Consider the following 21,003-nt stretch of genomic DNA (forward strand, 5'->3'; position numbering starts at 1 on the left):
ACGTAATAATACGTAACCCACTTCCAACCCATAACCAAAAAAAAATTTTTTTCCACTTTCAACACTAACGCTGCTATAAAATTCATCGTTTCTAGTTCACAAACAGTTCCTTTCAGCTATTAAACAACCTTTTCGGCTAGTTTTAATAACTTTTGCTTTATTTCCATTTCCGTTATTCTCACATCACCGATCATTTTTAGCCACTTCCCACAGGTTTTAACGTCATTATTTCTTCATCAGACAATTGTTAGCCTCATTTCCATAATCTGCCACCACCATACTACTCCTTTTAATACATCCTCACGTAGTTTTTTCGAAATTTTTCCGAATTTCTCCACCCGTTAACGTGTTTTGGCGGCAACACAACCACCTAACCTTTATGCACATCGTTATCCACCTACACAAGTTCACCACAGGATCAACATAGCCCAGCTCTAACCAACCCTTTTTCGCCTTTTTTCACACCAGATCTCCATTTGCTTTCTACTTCACCTTTATCTCTCCCCATATATCATTCAAAAATGTCTGCTTGTGTCTGTGTATATGCGGATGGATATGTGTGTGTGTGCGAATGTATACCTGTCCTTTTTTCCCCCTAGGGTAAGTCTTTCCACTCCCGGGATTGGAATGACTCCTTACCCTCTCCCTTAAAACCCACATCCTTTCGTCTTTCCCTCTCCTTCCCTCTTTCCTGACGAAGCAACCGTTTGTTGCAAAAGCTTGAATTTTGTGTGTATGTGTGTGTTTGTTTGTGTGTCTATCGACCTGCCAGCGCTTTTGTTTGGTAAGTCTCATCATCTTTCTTTTTAGATATATTTTTTCCACGTGGAATGTTTCCCTCTAATATATATATATATGTGTGTGTGTGTGCGAGTGTATACCTGTCCCTTTTTCCCCCTAAGGTAAGTCTTTCCGCTCCCGGGACTGGAATGACTCCTTACCCTCTCCCTTAAGACCCACATCCTTTCGTCTTTCCCTCTCCTTCCCTCTTTCCTGATGAGGCAACAGTTTGTTGCGAAAGCTTGAATTTTGTGTGTATGTACAGACACACAAACGAACACAAACATACACACAAAATTCAAGCTTTCGCAACAAACTGTTGCCTCATCAGGAAAGAGGGAAGGAGAGGGAAAGACGAAAGGATGTGGGTTTTAAGGGAGAGGGTAAGGAGTCATTCCAGTCCCGGGAGCGGAAAGACTTACCTTAGGGGGAAAAAGGGACGGGTATACACTCGCGCACACGCACATATCCATCCACACATATACAGACACAAGCAGACATATTTAAAGACAAAGAGTTTGGGCAGAGATGTCAGTCAAGGCAGAAGTGCAAAGGCAAAGATGTTGTTGAATGACAGGTGAGGTATGAGTGGCGGCAACTTGAAATTAGCGGAGATTGAGGCCTGGTGGATAACGGGAAGAGAGGATATATTGAAGGGCAAGTTCCCATCTCCGGAGTTCTGACAGGTTGGTGTTAGTGGGAAGTATCCAGATAACCCAGACGGTGTAACGCTGTGCCAAGATGTGCTAGCCGTGCACCAAGGCATGTTTAGCCACAGGGTGATCCTCATTACCAACAAAACAGTCTGCCTGTGTCCATTCATGTGAATGGACAGTTTGTTGCTGGTCATTCCCACATAGAAAGCTTCACAGTGTAGGCAGGTCAGTTGGTAAATCACGTGGGTGCTTTCACACGTGGCTCTGCCTTTGATTGTGTACACCTTCCGGGTTACAGGACTAGAGTAGGTGGTGGTGGGAGGGTGCATGGGACAGGTTTTACACCGGGGGCGGTTGCAAGGGTAGGAGCCAGAGGGTAGGGAAGGTGGTTTGGGGATTTCATAGGGATGAACTAAGAGGTTACGAAGGTTAGGTGGATGGCGGAAAGACACTCTTAATGGAGTGGGGAGGATTTCATGAAGGATAGATCTCATTTCAGGGCAGGATTTGAGGAAGTCGTATCCCTGCTGGAGAGCCACATTCAGAGTCTGATCCAGTCCCAGAAAGTATCCTGTCACAAGTGGGGCACTTTTGGGGTTCTTCTGTGGGAGGTTCCTATTATCAGTATTAGTGGCAGCAGCAGCAGCAGAAATGCAAGCACTACCAGCATTAACTATATTAGTTCATAGTATTACTAACTCACATTGTCATTATAGACATTCAGATTGTTTTAATACTACTTGTCATATTAAAATTATTATGGTGCAAAAAAGGTACTGTATGTGTGCAACCCTGGCCCTATGTAAGAAAGGACCTGATGGCCCCAATCACCTGTGGTTAAATAAATAAATAACATTTTACAACATTCATGTACATATTATGTGTGTAACTGTATTGAAAGTAGAATGAAAAACCTGAAGAAATTTTAGTTATTCATGGGAGTAGGAAATATAATGGATGGAGGAGTCTCCAACTTTTTACATCTCATGCTCAGTGTGATTGCTACAGCAGACATCCCAACAAGAGAGGCTGCCGGTCAGAGAGTCACAAATGGAGTTGCTTGTGATGCCAGACAATATTCCACACACTGTAGACCCCCACATTACCTGGCATTCCTACTATCCCACCATGGGCCCTTGGATCCAACTTGGATTCTTCCCAGATGTTCATGCCTACACTAGAACATGCATATGGAAAGGTGTCACTATGTATGCTTCACATTCTGGGGATGGAAAAAGGAGACCTAGAAGTATCCTATGAGGGCAACCATATAGTAGCTCTGTTGGGCTTCGAACATGAAGAGTGCGGACCCTTAAGAAGCTAGGAGGGTGATTAATACTGAAGCCATTTTAGCAGACACCAATGATTTCAAAATTTGAATTTTGAATGTATGAACAAACTGTTTTGCAAATGTATTTGTGGTTGCTTCAGATGGCTACGCTAAGATGTTTAATTTCGTTGTGGACGCAAAACCCTTAGAAATTGGTGGCTACAAATTGGGGCCATTGTTAGTCACCAGCGTGGGGGTGCACCTTCTATTATGAAGATATATTACAAGGGTCCCACTGTGGACATTGTTATTGTCTGCTTGAGTCAGATGACATATGGGAAGTGGAAGTACGTGTCTACAATAGCAACCCTATGGACCCCAAGAAAGGGGCTGCAAAGTCAATGCAAACTCATCCCGTGGCTGTGTTGGTGCTAGCCACAGAGAGATCAACTGGGATGGGGTGTTCCTGATAAATGGCATGTTGTCAGATTAACCACGTAACATTGTCACCCATACAAAGCCATTAGATATAGTTGTGTTCTGGTTGGGATGGGATAGAGGAAATTTTTCAAATAGAGAGCCCATCGAAGGTGGCGTTGTGATGCATGTACTGATGGTTTTGCCTTAAATCCAAAAACTGACAAGAGTAGCTTGTGGTCAGTAAAAAGATGAAATTTAAGACCATAAAAAAATGAAAGTTTGTTGGCCAACACTCCATTTCCAGACTGTTTACAATGTTCTTGGCTTGAGAAAATGTTTTTGACAAACTCAGTTGGCCTCACTGTACCAGCCTTTAACTAATGAGAAATAATAGACCTGATGCTGTGTGTGGGTGCATATGTTGCTAAGAACAACAGCAAGTGGGTTTCATAATCTATAAGAAAAGGTGATGAATGGAGTGCAAATAGTATTCTTTTGGCAACAGAAGGGGGACTTCTTTTTTATGGAGACAATTAAGCAGGTGAGCTATGCAGGATTCTAATAATTTGCTTTTACTAGAAACACTGTAGGTTCCTTTACATATTGGGTCACAGGCATGTGCTGAAGGGCCTGTGCAAAACTTTGGCTGTACCTGCCTTTCACTCAGAAATCAAATTTGATTTTATTGACCTGCATATGGGATTATCAACTTACTTTGTGGGAGCAGGGTAGATCACTACCTACCATATGAAGGAGTTGTTGAGTTACAGATATAAAAGCCCACTTGGGCCTTAGCAGCTGGAGATGAGAATGGCCATGACTACATGTGACTTGCTTGTGGGAACGTGTGTGATTTTTTTTTACATGTTAAGAAAGACTTAATCCATGTGCATGTCTGTGACAGAATGCCTCCTCTCAGTGCTGAGTAACAATCCGTTCTTTCCATATTGTTATTGTCCCATCCTGGACTTTCCAATGTTCAACATACTATGTGCCGTTATTTTGAAGTAGCTGGTGGATCTGTGGTGCAGGGGGGATGCCATGTGGTGACAGTTGGATGGCGTGAAATTCTAAATTTCTTTATTACAGCTCCCCATCATGGTTCAACATAGGAAATGGCAGCACATCTGTGGTATCTGGTGGTCTTGCATGTATTGTCACCCCATAATGCTTATGGAAAGGTGTCACTATGTATGCTTCACATTCTGGGGATGGAAAAAGGAGACCTAGAAGTGGCTGCTGCTGCAAATGCTTCTGTCATTGGTAACTCTGGGTCTGAGCAGTCTCAGCTAGCCTTGGCCACATATGTTGTGACACAGCTCACACATCCTGCACTATCTGGCAGGTGCAAGGCAGGTGACCCAATGGCTGTGACCCACTGCCCTATGTTGATGGCTGGTGAGCTACTTCCTGGGGCTGATGCTGGCCCAATGTGGTGGTAACTCTAGTTCCCACAGTTTCAGGGAGGACTGCCCTGATGAAGAGTCAAATGGTGGTCCATTCTGAATGGCATCTGAGCACCACAGCCCGATGATGATAGAGCTCTGATATTAAGAGATGTGACTTTAGTGTCAAATGGCTAGGTGTTTATATGCTTCTGAGCTGTGCTTGCTTGGGCTGTTTCTACACCTCATTGGGCCAGCTTGCCGTACAGCATTGTGATGGCTGTTTTATATTTTGTAAGGCATAAGAGTCACATTTCTCTGCAGCTGGCTTCAAACCACTTCCTACTTTGCACATTTCTGATGAAATGTGGTTGGCGCACTAAAGTTAGAAAGCTGACAGTGGACTTGGTAAAGTTAAATAAACTTTTTTTTAAGAATTAGACAAAAAGAGACACTTTACATGTTGCTGAAGGCTCTCTTTCATGTTATGGTTTATGAAAAACAATGTGTAGATAAATAAATAAACATTTCCAAGGTGATTTTGTATAGTATTATAAGGCATCATGGTAGTGTGTTATTTCATGTATGTCCATGCTTGTTATTAATTTATTTTACAGAAAACTATTGAGAATGCAGATCTGTCTGCTTTTAATAGTTTCCACAATGAGGCATTGTCTCAAAATATGGCAGAAAACCCAAAGAGATTCTGGTCATAGGTGAAGTACACCAGTGGCAAAAGACAGTCAATACCATCACTGTGTGATAGTGATGGAAATGTTATCAATGATGGTGCCACTAAAGCGGAGTTACTAAATACAGTTTCCATGATTCCTTCATGCAAGAAGATGAAGTAAATATTCCAGAATTTGAAACCAGAACAGCTGTTAGCATGAGTGACATAAGAGTAGTTATCTTAGATGTTGTGAAACAACTCAAATCACTTAAGAAAGGCAAGTCTTCCAGTTCACATGGTATAAAAATCAGGTTCCTTTGAGAGTATGCATACACAATTGTGTCTTTCTTAGCAATCATATACAACCACTCACTTGGTGAAAGGTCTGTTGCTAAAGACTGGAAAGTAGCACAGGCCACACCAATTTTCAAGAAAGGAAATAGGAGTAACCCATTGAATTACAGAGCCATATCACTGACCTCAATTTTCAATAGGATTTTGGAGCATATACATTATCAATCACCTTGAAGAAAATGTCTTACTGATACGTAACCAACATGGATTCAGAAAATATCGTTCTTGTGCAACACAGCTAGCTCTTTATTCCCATGAAGTAATGTGTGCTGTCTACAGAGAATCTCAGATCGATTCCATATTCCTCGATTTCCAGAAGGCTTTTTGATACCGTTCCTTACAAGTAACTATTAATCAAATTGTGTGCATATGGAGTATCGTCTCAGTTGTGTGACTGGATTCATGATTTCCTCTCAGAGAGGTCACAGTTTGTAGTGACAGATGGTAAATCATCAAGTAGAACAGAAGTGATATCTGGCATTCTGCAAGGTAGTGACATAGGCCATCTGCTGTTTCTGATTTACATAAATGATCTAGGTGATAATCTGAGCAGCCCCCTAAGATTTTTTGCAAATGACACTGTAATTTACTGTCTAGTAAAATCATCGGACGATCAATTCCAATTACAAAATGATATAGAGAGAATTTCTGTATGGTGGGAAAAGTGGCAATTGATACTAAACAAAGAAAAGTGTGAGGTCATCCACATGGGTACTAAGAGAAATCTGATAAATTTTGGGTATAAGATAAATTGTACAAATCTAAGGGCTCTCAATTTGACTAAATACCTAGAAATTACAATTACAAGCAACTTAAATTGGAAAGACCACATAGATAATATTGTGGGTAAGGCAAAACAAAGACTGTGCTTTGTTGGCAGAACACTTAGAAGATGCGACAAGCCCTCTAAAGAGACAGCCTACATTACACTTGTCCATCCTCTGCTGTAATATTGCTGTATGGTGTGATATCCTTAACAGGTAGGTTTGACGGAGGAGATCGAAAAAGTGCAAAGGAGGGCAGTTCATTTTGTGTTATCGCACAATAGGGGTGACAGTGTCACTGATATGAGAAGCGAGTTAGGGTAGCAGTCACTGAAACAAAGGCTGTTTTCTTTGTGGTGAGATGTATTTACGAAATTTCAATCACCAACTTTCTCTTCTGAATGCGAAAATATTTTGTTGACACCCAACCTACATAAGGAGAAATGATCATCATAACAAACTAAGAGAAATCAGAACTTAAATGGAAAGATTTAGGTGTTCCTTTTTCCCACGCGCCATTCTACGGTGGAATGGTAGAGAAGTAGTATGAAAATGGTTCAATGAACCCTCTGCCAGGCACTTGAGTTTGAATTGCAGAGTAACAAAGTAGTTGTAGATGTAGATTTACTGTAAAACACATAAATCACTTTTTAATTGTGCTTTTTTTTTAAATGTCCGAATATTAAGTGATAATTTAAATAAAATGGAAGGTGGACCAAAACAAAATGTCCAGTCACTCTGTGACCAAAATGGTACTGAAACAGAGGATGACAGACTAAAGGTCGCAATACTAAATGTCTTTTTCCAAAGCTGTTTCATAGAGGAAGACTGCACTGTTGCACAATTTACAAAATGGTAGATATCAAAATAGATGACAGGGGGATAGAAAAACAATTAAAATAACTAAAAAGAGAAAGGCCACTGAACCTGATGGGATACCAATTCAATTTTACACAGAGTATGTGAAGGAACTTGCTCCCTTTCTTGCAGTGGTGTGCCTTAGGTCTCTAGAAGAGTGTAGCATTCCAAAAGATCAGAAAAGGGCATAGGTCATCCCTGTTTTCAAGAAGGGATGTCAAACAGATGTGCAGAACTATAGACCTAGATCTCTAACGTCGATCACTTGTAGAATTTTGGAACATGTATTATGTTTGAGTATAATGACTTTTCTGGAGACTAGAAATCTACTCTGTAGGAATCAGCATGGGTTTCAAAAAAGACGAACATGTGAAACCCAGCTCACGCTATTCGTCCACGAGACTCAGAGGGCCATAGACATGGGTTCCCAGGTAGATGCCATGTTTCTTGACTTCCGCAAGGCGCTTGATACAGTTCCACACAGTCATTTAACAAACAAAGTAAGAGCATATGGACTATCAGACCAATTGTGTGATTTGATTGAAGAGTTCCTAGATAACAGAACGCAGCATGTCATTCTCAATGGAGAGAAGTCTTCCGAAGTAAGAGTGATTTCAGGTGTGCCACAGGGGAGTGTCGTAGGACCGCAGCTATTCACAATATACATAAATGACCTTGTAGATAACATCGGAAGTTTACTGAGGCTTTTTGTGGATGATGCTGTAGTATATTGAGAGGTTATAATAATGGAAAATTATACTGAAATGCCGGAGGATCTGCAACGAATTGATGCTTGGTGCAGGGAATGGCAATTGAATCTCAATGTAGACAAGTAGAAAGATCCTTTATCATTTAGCTACAATGTAGCAGATAAGCAACTGGAAGCAGTTAATTCCATAAATTATTAGGCTTTAAGAGTGATTTAAAATGGAATGGCCATATAAAATTAATCGTTGGTAAAGCAGATGCCAGACTGAGATTCATTGGAAGAATCCTAAGGAAATGCAGTCCAAAAACAAAGGAAGTAGTTTACAGTACACTTGTTCACCCACTGCTTGAATACTGCTCACTGGAGTGGGATCTGTACCAGATAGGGTTGATAGAAGAGATAGAGAAGATCCAATGGAGAGCAGCGTGCTTCATTACAGAATCATTTAGTAATTGCAAAAGCATTACAGAGCTGATAGATAAAATCCAGTGGAAGACTCTGCAGGAGAGATGCTCAGTAGCTCAGTACAGGCTTTTGTTGAAGTTTCAAGAACATACCTTCACCGAGGAGTCAAGCATTATATTGGTCCCTCCTACATATATCTCTAGAAGAGACCATGAGGATACAATCAGAGAGATTGGAGCCCACACAGAAGCATACCAACAATCTTTCTTTCCACGAACAATACAAGACGGGAATAGAAGGGAGAACCGATAGAGGTACTCAAGGTACCCTCCACTACACACTGTCAGGTGGCTTGCGGAGTATGGGTGTAGATGTGGAAGATATTTTAAAGTCCTTGGTGGATTGTAAATAATTTAAAGAGTAGAGGTAACAACTCACTGAATAGTTGATGGTCTTTTTTGTTGATAGATACATAAATAAAACAGAGCATGTTGCTAGCAATATTCACACACTTGTTTATGTCTCCATCAGTGACTCAGCACACTTATCCAGTGAGTTTCTTTCTTTACTCCTTAAATTATTTAAATGGTAATTTCTTCACTATAATATAAAATGAGACTAATTATTTCCTGTCTTTTTGTTGATGTTTCCAAACCTAAGAATCATTGTTTCAAGTTTTCAGATTATACCAGATAAAAGATACTGATATTCTTTGCAGCCACATTTCCCACTATAGTTAGAACACCTTGTTGATTTTTACTTGTAAGAAGGACAACTACAAAAATAAATACTGGTCTGTGAAGTTAGTCTTGTTTGATGTTTATATGGCATGTGTGTTGATTATGGAGTTAAAGTATTCTTTATTTCTTGTGATAATGGATGTTAATGACATTTTGTGTTTTAGGTCCGAATTAAATTACGAGAGCCTCATTCGATGGAAGACAAACATCATCATCTGAAGCAACGTAGAAGAACTTCAGACACAGAACGATCACACAGCAAACTTTCTGTTAGATCCTTATCAAGAAGTTCTCAGGAAAGAGAAAAGGTACAGCATCTCAAATGTGTGGCATATCAGCATTGAGCAAGTCAACCATTATTCAATATGTAGCATCTCATCTGAAAAATCTAAACAGAATTAAAACTAGTTAATAACTGGCATCAAAATGCTCTTCCTAGCAGCAAATTCACTGTTCTGACCATACATATCAGATCTGTTGTTACTGATTACATAAATTTGTAGTATGATTTTGGAATATATATTATGTTGTAACATTATGAAAGACCTCACAGAAAATCTTGTATTGGCACATAATCATCAGAATTTCAGAAAATATTGTTCCTGACAAACAAAACTAATTCTTCATCAATGAAAATAATTATTTTTTGAAAATGTAATATAACTGGGTGGATAAGAAACCTACTCACTAGGTGGCAGCAAGATAAAATACATTAAAAAGTTATATGTAAGGTTTCAGAGCGAGTGGCTTATTTTCTGGCAGTAGGGTTGAAGGGGTAGGAAGAAAGATGAAAGAAAAGGATTGGCAAGGTATAAGAAATGGGGAGAGTTATGGAAAAGTCACCCAGAACCCTGGGTAGAGGGAGACTTACCAGGCAGGATGGGAAGAAAAGACAAATTATTGGTGACTGCACTGGATGATATTTTAATACCTGAAAGCTTAGGTATGGGGGCTAGGGCAACAAGCAAAGCAGAGATTACTAACAGAACATTTTCCAAAAGTTAATAAGGGGCGAACCTAAGTGCATCGTATATGGTAGACAGGTGGCTAGGGGGACACAGAAAAATAGACTGGTCATAAAATATTAAGCTACAACTTTACTTCCATTTTTTTCTGAAAGTTCAAGGCTTTACTGTCAGAAACTTACAAAAAAGTTACAGTTCAAAGCACTGATCGTTGCTGGCCACTACTTTCTCCTATCTTCAGGTATTCTGAACAGAATGACCTCCTCAGTGTCAACCAGCATGGATTTTGAAAACATCAGTCATATGAAACCCAATCTGCACTTCATGATATACTGAAAGCATTGGATCAAGGCAACCAAGTAGATGCAATGTTTAATGATTTCCAAAAAGCATTTGACTCAATACTGCACCTACATTTATTGTCAAAAGTATGATTATATGGAGTATCAAGTGAAATTTGTGATTGGGTTGAGGACTTTTTGGTAGGGAGAATACAACATATTATCCTGGAAGGAGATTACTCTTCAGTTGTAGAAGTAACTTCAGGTGTGCTCAGGGAAGTGTGTTGAGACACTTTCTGTTCATGTTGTATATCAATGACCTTGCAGACAGCATTAGTAGTAATATCAAGCTGTTTGCAGATGATGCTGTTATCTATAATGAAGTACTATCTGAGAGGAGCTGTAAAATATTCAGTCAGATCTTGAAAAGATTTCAATGTGGTGCAGAGATTGGTAAATTACTTTAAATGTTCAGAAATGTAAAATTTTGGAGTTCACAAAATGAACAAATGTAGTATCCTATGAATGGAATATTAATGAATCACTGTTGGAATGGGCCAACTCATAGAAATAACTGGGTGTAACACTTTGAAGGCTGTATGAAATGGAGTGATCACTTAGGTTCTGTCATGGATAAAGCAGCTGGTAGACTTCATTTTATTGGTAGAATACTGGTGAAGTGCTATCAGTCTACAAAACAGACTGCTTGCAAATCACTTGTGTGACCAGTTCTAAAATGTTGCTCAAGTGTCTGGGATCCATACCAGATAGGACCAACAGGGATATTGAATGCATACAGAGAAGGGCAACATGGAATGATCACAGTTCTGTTTCATCCATGGGAGAGTGTCACAGAGATACTGAAGAAATTGATCTGGCAGACTCTTGAAGAAAGACATAAATTACTCTGAGAAAGTCTATTAACAAAGCTTCAAGGACCAGCTTCAAATTATTACTCTGTGGATGTACTACAACCTCCTACATTTCTCTAACATAAACATCGTGAGGCTAAGATTGGAATAATTACAGCATGCAAAGAGCGCATTCAAATGATCACTCATCCCATGCTCAATATGTGAATGGGACAGGAAGAAACAATAATAAATGGTACAATGGGGCATATCTTTGCCAAGCACCTCACAATGGTTTGCATTGTATAGATGTTGATATAGATGTAGATCCTCTGGGCAATCTACAAATCCCCCAGTCTAGTGAGGAAATCCATGAATTGATCAAATTTTGCACTTTTTCACATGACTGGAAGTGCTGGTCAGTCAGGCTGTTCAACATTAATAAAAAAGGGGGTAGTTAGAGGGAGCAATGTTGGATATTTGTGTCTATTCAACATGCCATTGATAAAATATGGACTAGTGAGTTTGGTCCCTATGATACCACACCATACATTAACTGATCAAAGACATTGACAGTCAACTTACCATAACCAACAGGAATTGTCTACACTCCACTGATGCATGTTATGCTGGTTAATGCTATCATGGTTGATGAATATAGACTCATCAGAAAATAATGCCTCAGCAAAGGATGTGGGAGTTGTTTGCATTTTTTGACGGTTATGGAAATTGATGGCATGAAGTTCTTGATTCAGTGACACATGCTATGTTGCATTATTGTGAAAATACTACTGCAGACATACTGGAATCACGGTGTGATTGCTGGGTGCTTATACATGGGTTGTGGCATAGTGCCACTAGTACAGCTATTTCATTAGCTTTTCCTGAACATATTTGCTTCATTTCCTTTTGCCAGTGAGTACACTGCTGTCAGACATTAAGACGTTCACAACCTTGTGAAAAAATGAATGAAAGTGAGCTCTCACTGTGAAATGCTTGGCATACAAGGCAACAGCAGTCTCAACTTTGCTCCTCCATTCTCTGAAATTAGGATCATTTCAATTTTTTATTTTGTGCCTGCAACATTCATCACCTACTTGCACATCTGTTCTCCAGATGGTAGTTAGGTGTGTAGGCAATAAACACTGTGCAAATATTGTAATGATCAGAGTCACTATCTGTTCCGCAACTGCACAATACGTCAGCCTAGTTGCAGTGTACTGCCTGTTAGGATACATCATAGTTCATCCCCTTTTTGATATGTTAGAGGAATACAACATCGTGAAAAAGGTTTCCAATTAGATGTTATGAAATACTAACCTGTCCTACCCTTACATCATGGAAGTGGGGTCCCAGGTGCCCTTGGATATTCAAGAGCCATTTTGTAGCGTGTCGTAAGTTATGATTGTGTACCTATTTCTATTCCTCCGACTACAGTGTCATCTGTGGTGAAATAAAGAAAATAATTCAGTCAAAACATATGTAGATTTCTTTGTAGAATGGTAATCTGGAATAAAAAATGGGGGTTCTCATTGAAGATTTCAAAGTTGGCTCTTGCCATTTGCATGGGATGGGGCAGAGTGTGATATTATTGGATGACCCTCTCCAAGACAAATTTTTTTGATCTGTTGTGTAGTGTTTGAGATATTTCAATGTCTTCAGTTAAAAAGAACACCTTGTATATCTGATGTAGAAGGACCTTTTAAAAGGAGGGTGTATTTTTTTACAATAAGTTCACACAAGACTTAAAAAATTATTTCAGTATTTGATCATAAACTAAAATGGTATCTGAATGTGGTTTGAATGTACTGTATATCAGAACACCTATGTGAATACCACTGCAGCTAAGCCCAAGCTGCATGATGTGAAAGTGCAGTCAGTATGTCTGTTACAAATAAACTACACATCTGCTCTCAATTAGATGAAATCTTCTTAAATCTTGATTCAATGCCAGTATCTCCTTAATCAGTATTCTGACAACTTGGAGCTACAATCATAATTTATTATACATTGATTATACATCAGACAAGAGATTAGGCATTAGTATTGTCTTTATGTGAGGTCAAAATTCATCACACTCTCTGATATTCAACCAACTGAGCAAAATGCTATTTCTGAAAGATCCAACATATTATATTGACATTATTGTACTACATCATGTTTGTGTCCTTGATATTCCTTGGTACCATGTACAGTGCAGAAGTTTCTTTGCTGTACTTGCAATAACATCAAGTACAGCACTAAAGCTCTTGTTGCTGTATGTAGCCCATATGGAATACCTCCGATGAATAAATAGAACAATGACAACAGAACATGCTGTGTAATAAATCTTCATACATAATAAGGATACTTCTAAACCTCTAAATGACCTTCTGTGTCAATTTTAGCCAAACCTATAACTATGTAAGCATGTTCATTTATACATCAAGCCAGTACAGGATTTTCCTATTAATCAAATATATTATAACGAAATTCTTTCCAATGAATCAGTGGAAAATCTTGTACCCTCTCACCTTCCACAGCGCATAAATGAACCAGCATCAGACTACTTAACCAAATTTAATAAGTAATAAATTAACATGAAAACAATTTCCATTATTTACATTACAGCTGTTGGACTGTTGTCCAGTATATATTTTCTATTTTTCTTTATGACTATTCCTTACACTTGTATATATTACATTCTTCTTTCCTCCCTACAGAACAACATAAGTCTGTATGTTTTATGTACAAAAATACATACGTCAAAAAAGTTTTCCATCACCTCGGTTCTGAGAGTTCTGGAACCTGTACAGAAAATTGGAATAGAGATCAACATAAACATCATTTCCACCCTTTTCATTGGTCATGAAAACCACACATTGCATGCTGTACCACTATACAGCGAGACTTGGGGGTGGTGGTCCAGATCCCTGTACACACTGGTACCTCTAATACACAGTAGCACATCCTCTTGCACTGATGCATGCCTGTATTTTTCTGGCATGCTATCCACAAGTTCATCAAGACACTGTTGGTCCCAATTGTCCCACTCCTCAATGGCGATTTGGCATAGATCCCTCAGAGAGGTTGGTGGGTCATGTCATCTGTAAACAGCCATTTTCAATATATCCTGGGCATGTTCAATAGGGTTCATGCCTGGAGAACATGGCCACTCTAGTCGAGTGATGTCATTATCCTGAAGGAAGTCATTCACAAGGTGTGCATGATGGGGGCATGAACTGTCATCCATGAAGATGAAGGCCTCGCCAATGTAAAACCAATATGGTTGTACTATCGGTCGAAGGATGGCATTCACCTATCGTACAGCTATTACGGCACCTTCCAAGACCACCAGTGGCACACACTGGCCCCACATAATGCCACCCCAAAACATCAGCAAACCTCCATCTTGCTGCACTTGCTGGACAGTGTGTCTAAGGCATTCAGCCTAATCGGGTTGTCTCCAAACACGTCTCCAACGATTGTCTGGTCGAAGGCATACGCAACACTCATTGGTGAAGAGAACATGATGCCAATCCTGAGCAGTCAGTTCGACATGTTGTTGGGCCCATCTGTACTGCACTGCATGGTGTCATGATTACAAAGATGGACTTCCCTGTGGACGTTGGGAGTGAAGTTGCGCATCATGCAGCATATTGCACACAGTTTGAGTCATAACACGATGTCCTGTGGCAGCACGCAAAGCATTATTCAACATGGTGGTGTTGCTGTCAGGGTTCCTCCAAGCCATGATCCATAGGTAGCAGTCATCCACTGCAGTAGTAGCTCTTGGGTGGCCTGAGTAAGGCATGTCATCAGCAGTTCCTGTCTCTCTGTATCTCCTCCATGCCTGAACAACATTGCTTTGGTTCACTCTGAGATGCCTGGACACTTCTCTCATTGACAGCTCTTCCTGGAACAAAGTAACAATGTGGATGTGATAAAACTGCAGTATTGACCGTCCAGGCATGGTTGAACTACAGACAACACAAGCAATGTACCTCCTTCAAGGTAGAATGATGAACTGATCAGCTGTCGAACTCCTTCTGTCTAATAGGCGCTGCTCATGCATGGTTGTTCAGATATTTGGGTGGGTTTAGTGACATCTCTGAACAGGCAAAGGGACTGTGTCTGTGATACAATACCCACAGTCAACATCTATCTTCAGGAGTTCTGGAAACCGAGGTGATGCAAAATTTCTTTTGATGTGTGTATATATATCTATATAAGTTGTTTTACTATAGTTATTAAGAAAACAAATAAAACAGACAGCTCATTTGTCCATGAAATGCCCTTTCTGAATTCATCTTTGAGAGATTTATAACTGTTGTTAATTTGTTTCATGCCAATCTTAAAATTTTCCATTTGGCACTAGTTCAATTAATCAAAATGTATCTTTTCAGTCTTATTGCTATACTGACACATACACAATGTACTTACTAATTAAAGGTTACACTACTAGGATCAGAAACAATCAGAGGCTTCTCTCCCTGATACAAAGTAATATTAAAATAATTATATCCCTGTTTTTTGTTATAACTTAAACTGCAGCCCTTTCCCCAACAGCCTAGTAAGTTCTCATATGTTTTGGAATATACTTCTTATATTAACAATGTCGAAAAATGTGTTTTCTATTGCTTGTTATTACCTCATCCAGTCAAGAATGGTCTTGAATCTTTAATGTTATACATACCTTTATCTTTCCCTGTCTCTGGGTCAGTTAATACAATTGCATTCAGGTGTGGCATTTCAATTACCAGAAATGATTCCTCATACAGTGTGTATAAATTGCTTATGCTATTCTTACTTTAATGCTTTTCTTATTATTTTTAACCAGAATTAAATCTTTTATCTTGTATTGTAATCAGGTATCTCTCTACAATCTCTTCTTCCTTTCCTCTGCCTCCCTTATTAGCAATTCATTAATATTATTGTATGATGCTGGTTGGTTGTTAGTTTTTTCCTCCAAACATTCAACCCACCTCAGAATTTGTTCTCCTTCTTCATGTTTTCCTACTGATTCCACAAGGAAGATTCAAATGGTTCAAATGGCTCTGAGCACTATGGGACTCAACTGCTGAGGTCATTAGTCCCCTAGAACTTAGAACTAGTTAAACCTAACTAACCTAAGGACATCACAAACATCCATGCACGCGGCAGGATTCGAACCTGCGACCGTAGCGGTCTTGCGGTTCCAGACTGCAGCGCCTTTAACCGCATGGCCACTTTGGCCGGCCACAAGGAAGAATTTTGTGACCTCAAATTCTACTACTAGTTCTGTCTACCTTGTACATCTGCTCTGTCTACCTTGTACATCTGCTCACATAATAGGTTCAGCATAACCTGCCTAGCTCATCCACCCATACAGCACGATTGCATTGTGGATGGTATGTAGAGATTAAAATACAATTTACGTTTACCCATGCTAGAACTTACTTGAACCATTTGGCAATGAACTGCATTACATTTGTTCAATAATAGGTCCTTAAGTTTAACAAAATAACAACCTCTTAATTTTATTATCACACTGATGGGCATTGCTTTTTTTGGTGGATGCTGTTGAAACAACTTAGATCAGCATTCTAACACAACAAAGATGAATCCCATCCTTCCTGGACTCTAGCAAGTGGACCGTAGCAGTTCCAGTGCAAATAATTTGCATACCATGCTCAAAATAGAGCATTGGGTGTACTACAGTAGTTTGTATTTTAACTTTTTGGCAAGTCTCACAAGATTTTAATAATTTCTGTGCTTGGCGACTCATATCTCTAAAATGACAATTCTTATTCATATGCATGGTACATACTTTTGGTCAAACTGTGCATTACCTATATGTACGTATTGCAATCTGCCCCCTCCTTCCATAAAAGACTGAAGGGCCATGCAAAATCACTTGGACACCTACTCCATTCTTCATACTGATAGCAATATTATCAATAGTTTTATATATTGTAAGGCATGAATGCTTTCTCTTCCTATAATAACACAGCATCATTAGTCTGTGTCAGTGCTGCTGCAAGTGCGGCTGCTCAGCGACTGATGCCGTCTTAAGAGAAACATCACTTGTATAACACTTCCCTATCTAGCTGCAGTGTGGCTTACGCAACCTACTGGAAGTGACTTCTAGCCTGGCAGAGCTCAAGTAATAACTAGGAGCACCCGTCCAGTTAGCCGTGCGGTGTAATGCACTGCTTTCTGAGTGGACCATGGCATTAATCCACCCAGCAGATTGGAGTTGAGGTCCAGTGTGCCGGTCAGTCTGTGGATGGTTTTTAAGGCAGTTTTCCATCTGCCTCAGTGAATGTGGTCTGGTTCCCCTTATTCTGCCTCAGTTACACCATGTTGGCAATTGCAATACAAACACTTTCTCCACATATGCGTACACCATAATTGCTCTACCATGCAGACGTTGGGGTTACACTCGTCTGGTGTGAGACATTCCAGGGGATAGGGGGGGGGGGGGGGGGGGGGTCGGGTCAAGTGGGGACCGAACCAAACAATAAACATGGGTTCAGTGTGGGGCGGCAGTGGGATGAGTGGACTGCTGTAGCCTGTTGTGGGGTTGTGTACCACTGCGGCCTTGAGAAATTATTGCTTATTGGACAACTTAGATCAGCATTCTAACACAACAAAGATGAATCCCTTTCCTTCCTGGCCTCTAGCAAGTCGACAGTAGCAATTCCAGTGCAAATAATTCCCATAGCATGCTCAAAATAGTGGGATAGAGCATTGTGTGTACTACAGTAGTTTGCATTTTAACTTTTTGGCAAGTCCACAACATTTTGATAATTTCTTTATCTGGTGACTCATATCTCTAAAGTGATTATACTTATTCATATGCATGATACATTTTGGGTCAGAATGTACGTATGTATTGTAATCTCCCACTCTCCTTCCTTTTTCTACCTCTTGTCCACATTAAACAATGCCCAGTCCAAGTAATTAATAATCAAAGTCTTTTATGAGGATATCTCTAAAGTGATTATACTTATTCATATGCATGATACATTTTGGGTCGGAATGTACGTATGTATTGTAATCTCCCACTCTCCTTCCTTTTTCTACCTCTTGTCCACATTAAACAATGCCCAGTCCAAGTAATTAATAATCAAAGTCTTTTATGAGGATATGAGAGGGGCGAATATTACAATAAACTTTCAAGTTTACTTAGCTTATCATGTTGAGATGGCTCCAGTTCTTTTTGCCTGGGGGTCTGATTCTTGAAGCTAAAATCTAACATCAGGTCCTCATGGTTGATTTGAACTAAATAAATTTGAAGATTGTTGTTGCAGAATTATTATCATTATTATTATTATTTTTAAATATATTTAATATATTTTCCACTGATTTTGTCACATTTTAGTACATCATACAGTACTTTGAATTTTCACTTTAACAAATCCAAAATAAATTACTTGGTTTGCATCTGTTATACAAAAATACATCTGATCACATCAGAGGCAAGGTTACTACTCCCTCTACTTTATTAATTTCGATTATTATTTCATAAATTAATCCAGAAATAAACATAGTGAACAGTACAGGATTGCATAATTAATAACAGAAATTTGATGGGTGAAAATAATTTGTAATTTCAAATGTTTCTAAAAAAAAAAAAAAAAAAAAAAAAAAAAAAAAAAAAAAAAAAAAAAAAATTAACTGTACATTCAGAACTAGTACTTACCGATTATAACATTGAAACTAAAATATTTTATGAAGTAATTCCTTTTCAGAAATTTTAGCTTGAAATATATCATACTGTGTATAAAATTATATGAAAGTTTTCAGGAAAACAACTGAGATAGTATTGACCAGTCCAAAATTCAAAAATTAATACTGATATTGACAATTACTGTCGACGAAAAGTAATGCTAGAGAAATATGTCCCATTACAGTATCAAGTTAATAATACTATGTACTACATGCTACACTTTCTCTGCATTACTCCTCCTGTGAAATAAGAGTCCCATGTGCAATTTCCACTGGTCACTGGTCAAAGCATTGCTGTATTTACCTGTGCCAGTTTCCTATTAGTAGTTCTGCCCCATTGAATATGGCTGAAAAATGATTGTGGACTATTTTAAATAACTGGTCCACACAGTTAACAGTTTAAACACTTTAACAGCACTTTGGTGTTGGATAACCTACAGTTTACAGGCAGATTGAGTCTCATCTAACAAGTCACATACTACGCTCTGTAGAACTGTTATAAGGAGATTGTTTGAGTGCAGTAACCTAACACTGAAGCAACCCAAAAACCTTGTGCATCCAAGAAATCATTAACATGTTCTTCATCTACATCTGCATCTATACTCTGCAAATCACCATTAAGTGCTTGGTAGAGGGTAAGGGTACCAGTTTTTAGGGTTTCTTCCCATTACATTCAAGCATGGAGTGCAGGGAGAATGATTGAATGCCTTTGTTCATGCTGTAGTTATTCAAATCATGTCCTCCTTATCCCTATGTGAGCCATATGTAGGGGACTACAGTATAGAGTCATCATTTAAAGTCAGTTCTTGAAACTTTGATAGTAGACTTTCTCAGGATAGTCTACATCTATGTTCAATTGTTTCTCAGTTAAGTTTCTTCAGTAATCCTGTCAAACTCTCCAATGGGTCAAACAAAAATGTGAACATTCACGTTGCCCTTCACTATATACGTTCAGTATGCACTGTTAGTCCGATTTGGTACAGCTCTTACACACTTGAGCAATATTCTACAATGGGTCACACGAGTGATTTGTAAGCAAGCTCCTTTGTAGACTGAGTGCACTTCCCCAGTATAAATTGAAGTCACATCACCTGCTTTGCCCGTGGGTGACCCTAGGTGATCATTTCATCTCATATCCCTTCAAAGTATTAAACCCAGGTATTTCTATGAGTTGACCAATCCCAAGAGTGACTCATTGATATTATAGTCATAGGGTACTACATTTTTTCATCTTGTGAAGTGCACAATTTTACCTTACTAAACATTAAAAGCAAGTTGCCAATCTTTGCAACTCTTTGAAATCTTATCAAGTTCTGACTGAATATTTATAAATAACTGCATAATCTGCAAAAAGCTGATTTTACTATTAATATTGTATACAAGGTCATTAATATACAGCTTTATGGGGTACTGGATACAGATCATAATATACATAATAAATAGTTTCCAAGTTTTGTGTATACACACATATTTTACCATGAAGACTGATACACATGAACACTGCATGAAGTACAAAGGCAGACTCAGTTAAACATGGCAGCTTGTCAGAGCAGTTAATATTCCAAAGATTGTAATTTGTTTGGTCAATGTGACCTATTGATGATCTCGCCCCCCCCCCTCCCACCCAGTCTGCAGTACGGAGTATGGCCTATGAGACCTGAGGGGTGGTCGTGTGAGTATCAGTGTCAGCGTGAGTGGTGTGAGGCAGCAGGTGCAAGACTGGAAGCTCCATCTCCATCGGGTCAGAGTGCAAAGGTGCAGAGGGCGGCCGCTGGTCCAGTTTGTAATCTGAAAACCAGTGGGGAGGGATGATGCATCAGCTAACTTCGGAGTAGCAGTACGGGAGAGAAGGCGGTATGTGAGAGTGCCATTCCCGAATGCAGACTGAGTCGTCCGAAGAAATGAAAGCTCGAACACATGATGGGTCATACTCTTGTGGGAGGGACAATCTGTGCACTATCTTGACATTGAGTTCCTCGGTGAGGGTCGGGTCTGTGCTGTTGGTGAGCAATACAACACTATAATCGACTCGTTGTCGATGCGGTCAGGTGGTACATTGCATCGCAAAACAAAGGATGGTGCATCTGCCTCTCTAGTACCAGAAATGTCTTCACAACCTGTGAATGGGGATGATGATGACATGTCTGAGAAACCCGTGAACTGTGGTAGTGAATCATTGGATGGAGAAAACCCAACTGTA

General features: G+C 39.4%; 1 protein-coding gene across 1 annotated transcript in view; it reads left to right on the plus strand.

Annotated features, from left to right (window-relative positions):
- The window catches only part of LOC126188366 (uncharacterized), a 171,026-nt gene that overhangs the window by 92,984 nt on the left and 57,039 nt on the right, over window positions 1-21,003 (plus strand). Inside the window, exon 6 of the mRNA XM_049929964.1 lies at window positions 9,179-9,322. Coding sequence (XP_049785921.1) covers window positions 9,179-9,322 — 144 coding nt within the window. The remainder of the gene's footprint in view (window positions 1-9,178; window positions 9,323-21,003) is intronic.

The sequence above is a fragment of the Schistocerca cancellata genome, chromosome 5, assembly GCF_023864275.1.
Source record: "Schistocerca cancellata isolate TAMUIC-IGC-003103 chromosome 5, iqSchCanc2.1, whole genome shotgun sequence".
NCBI classification, from domain to species: Eukaryota; Metazoa; Arthropoda; class Insecta; order Orthoptera; family Acrididae; genus Schistocerca; species Schistocerca cancellata.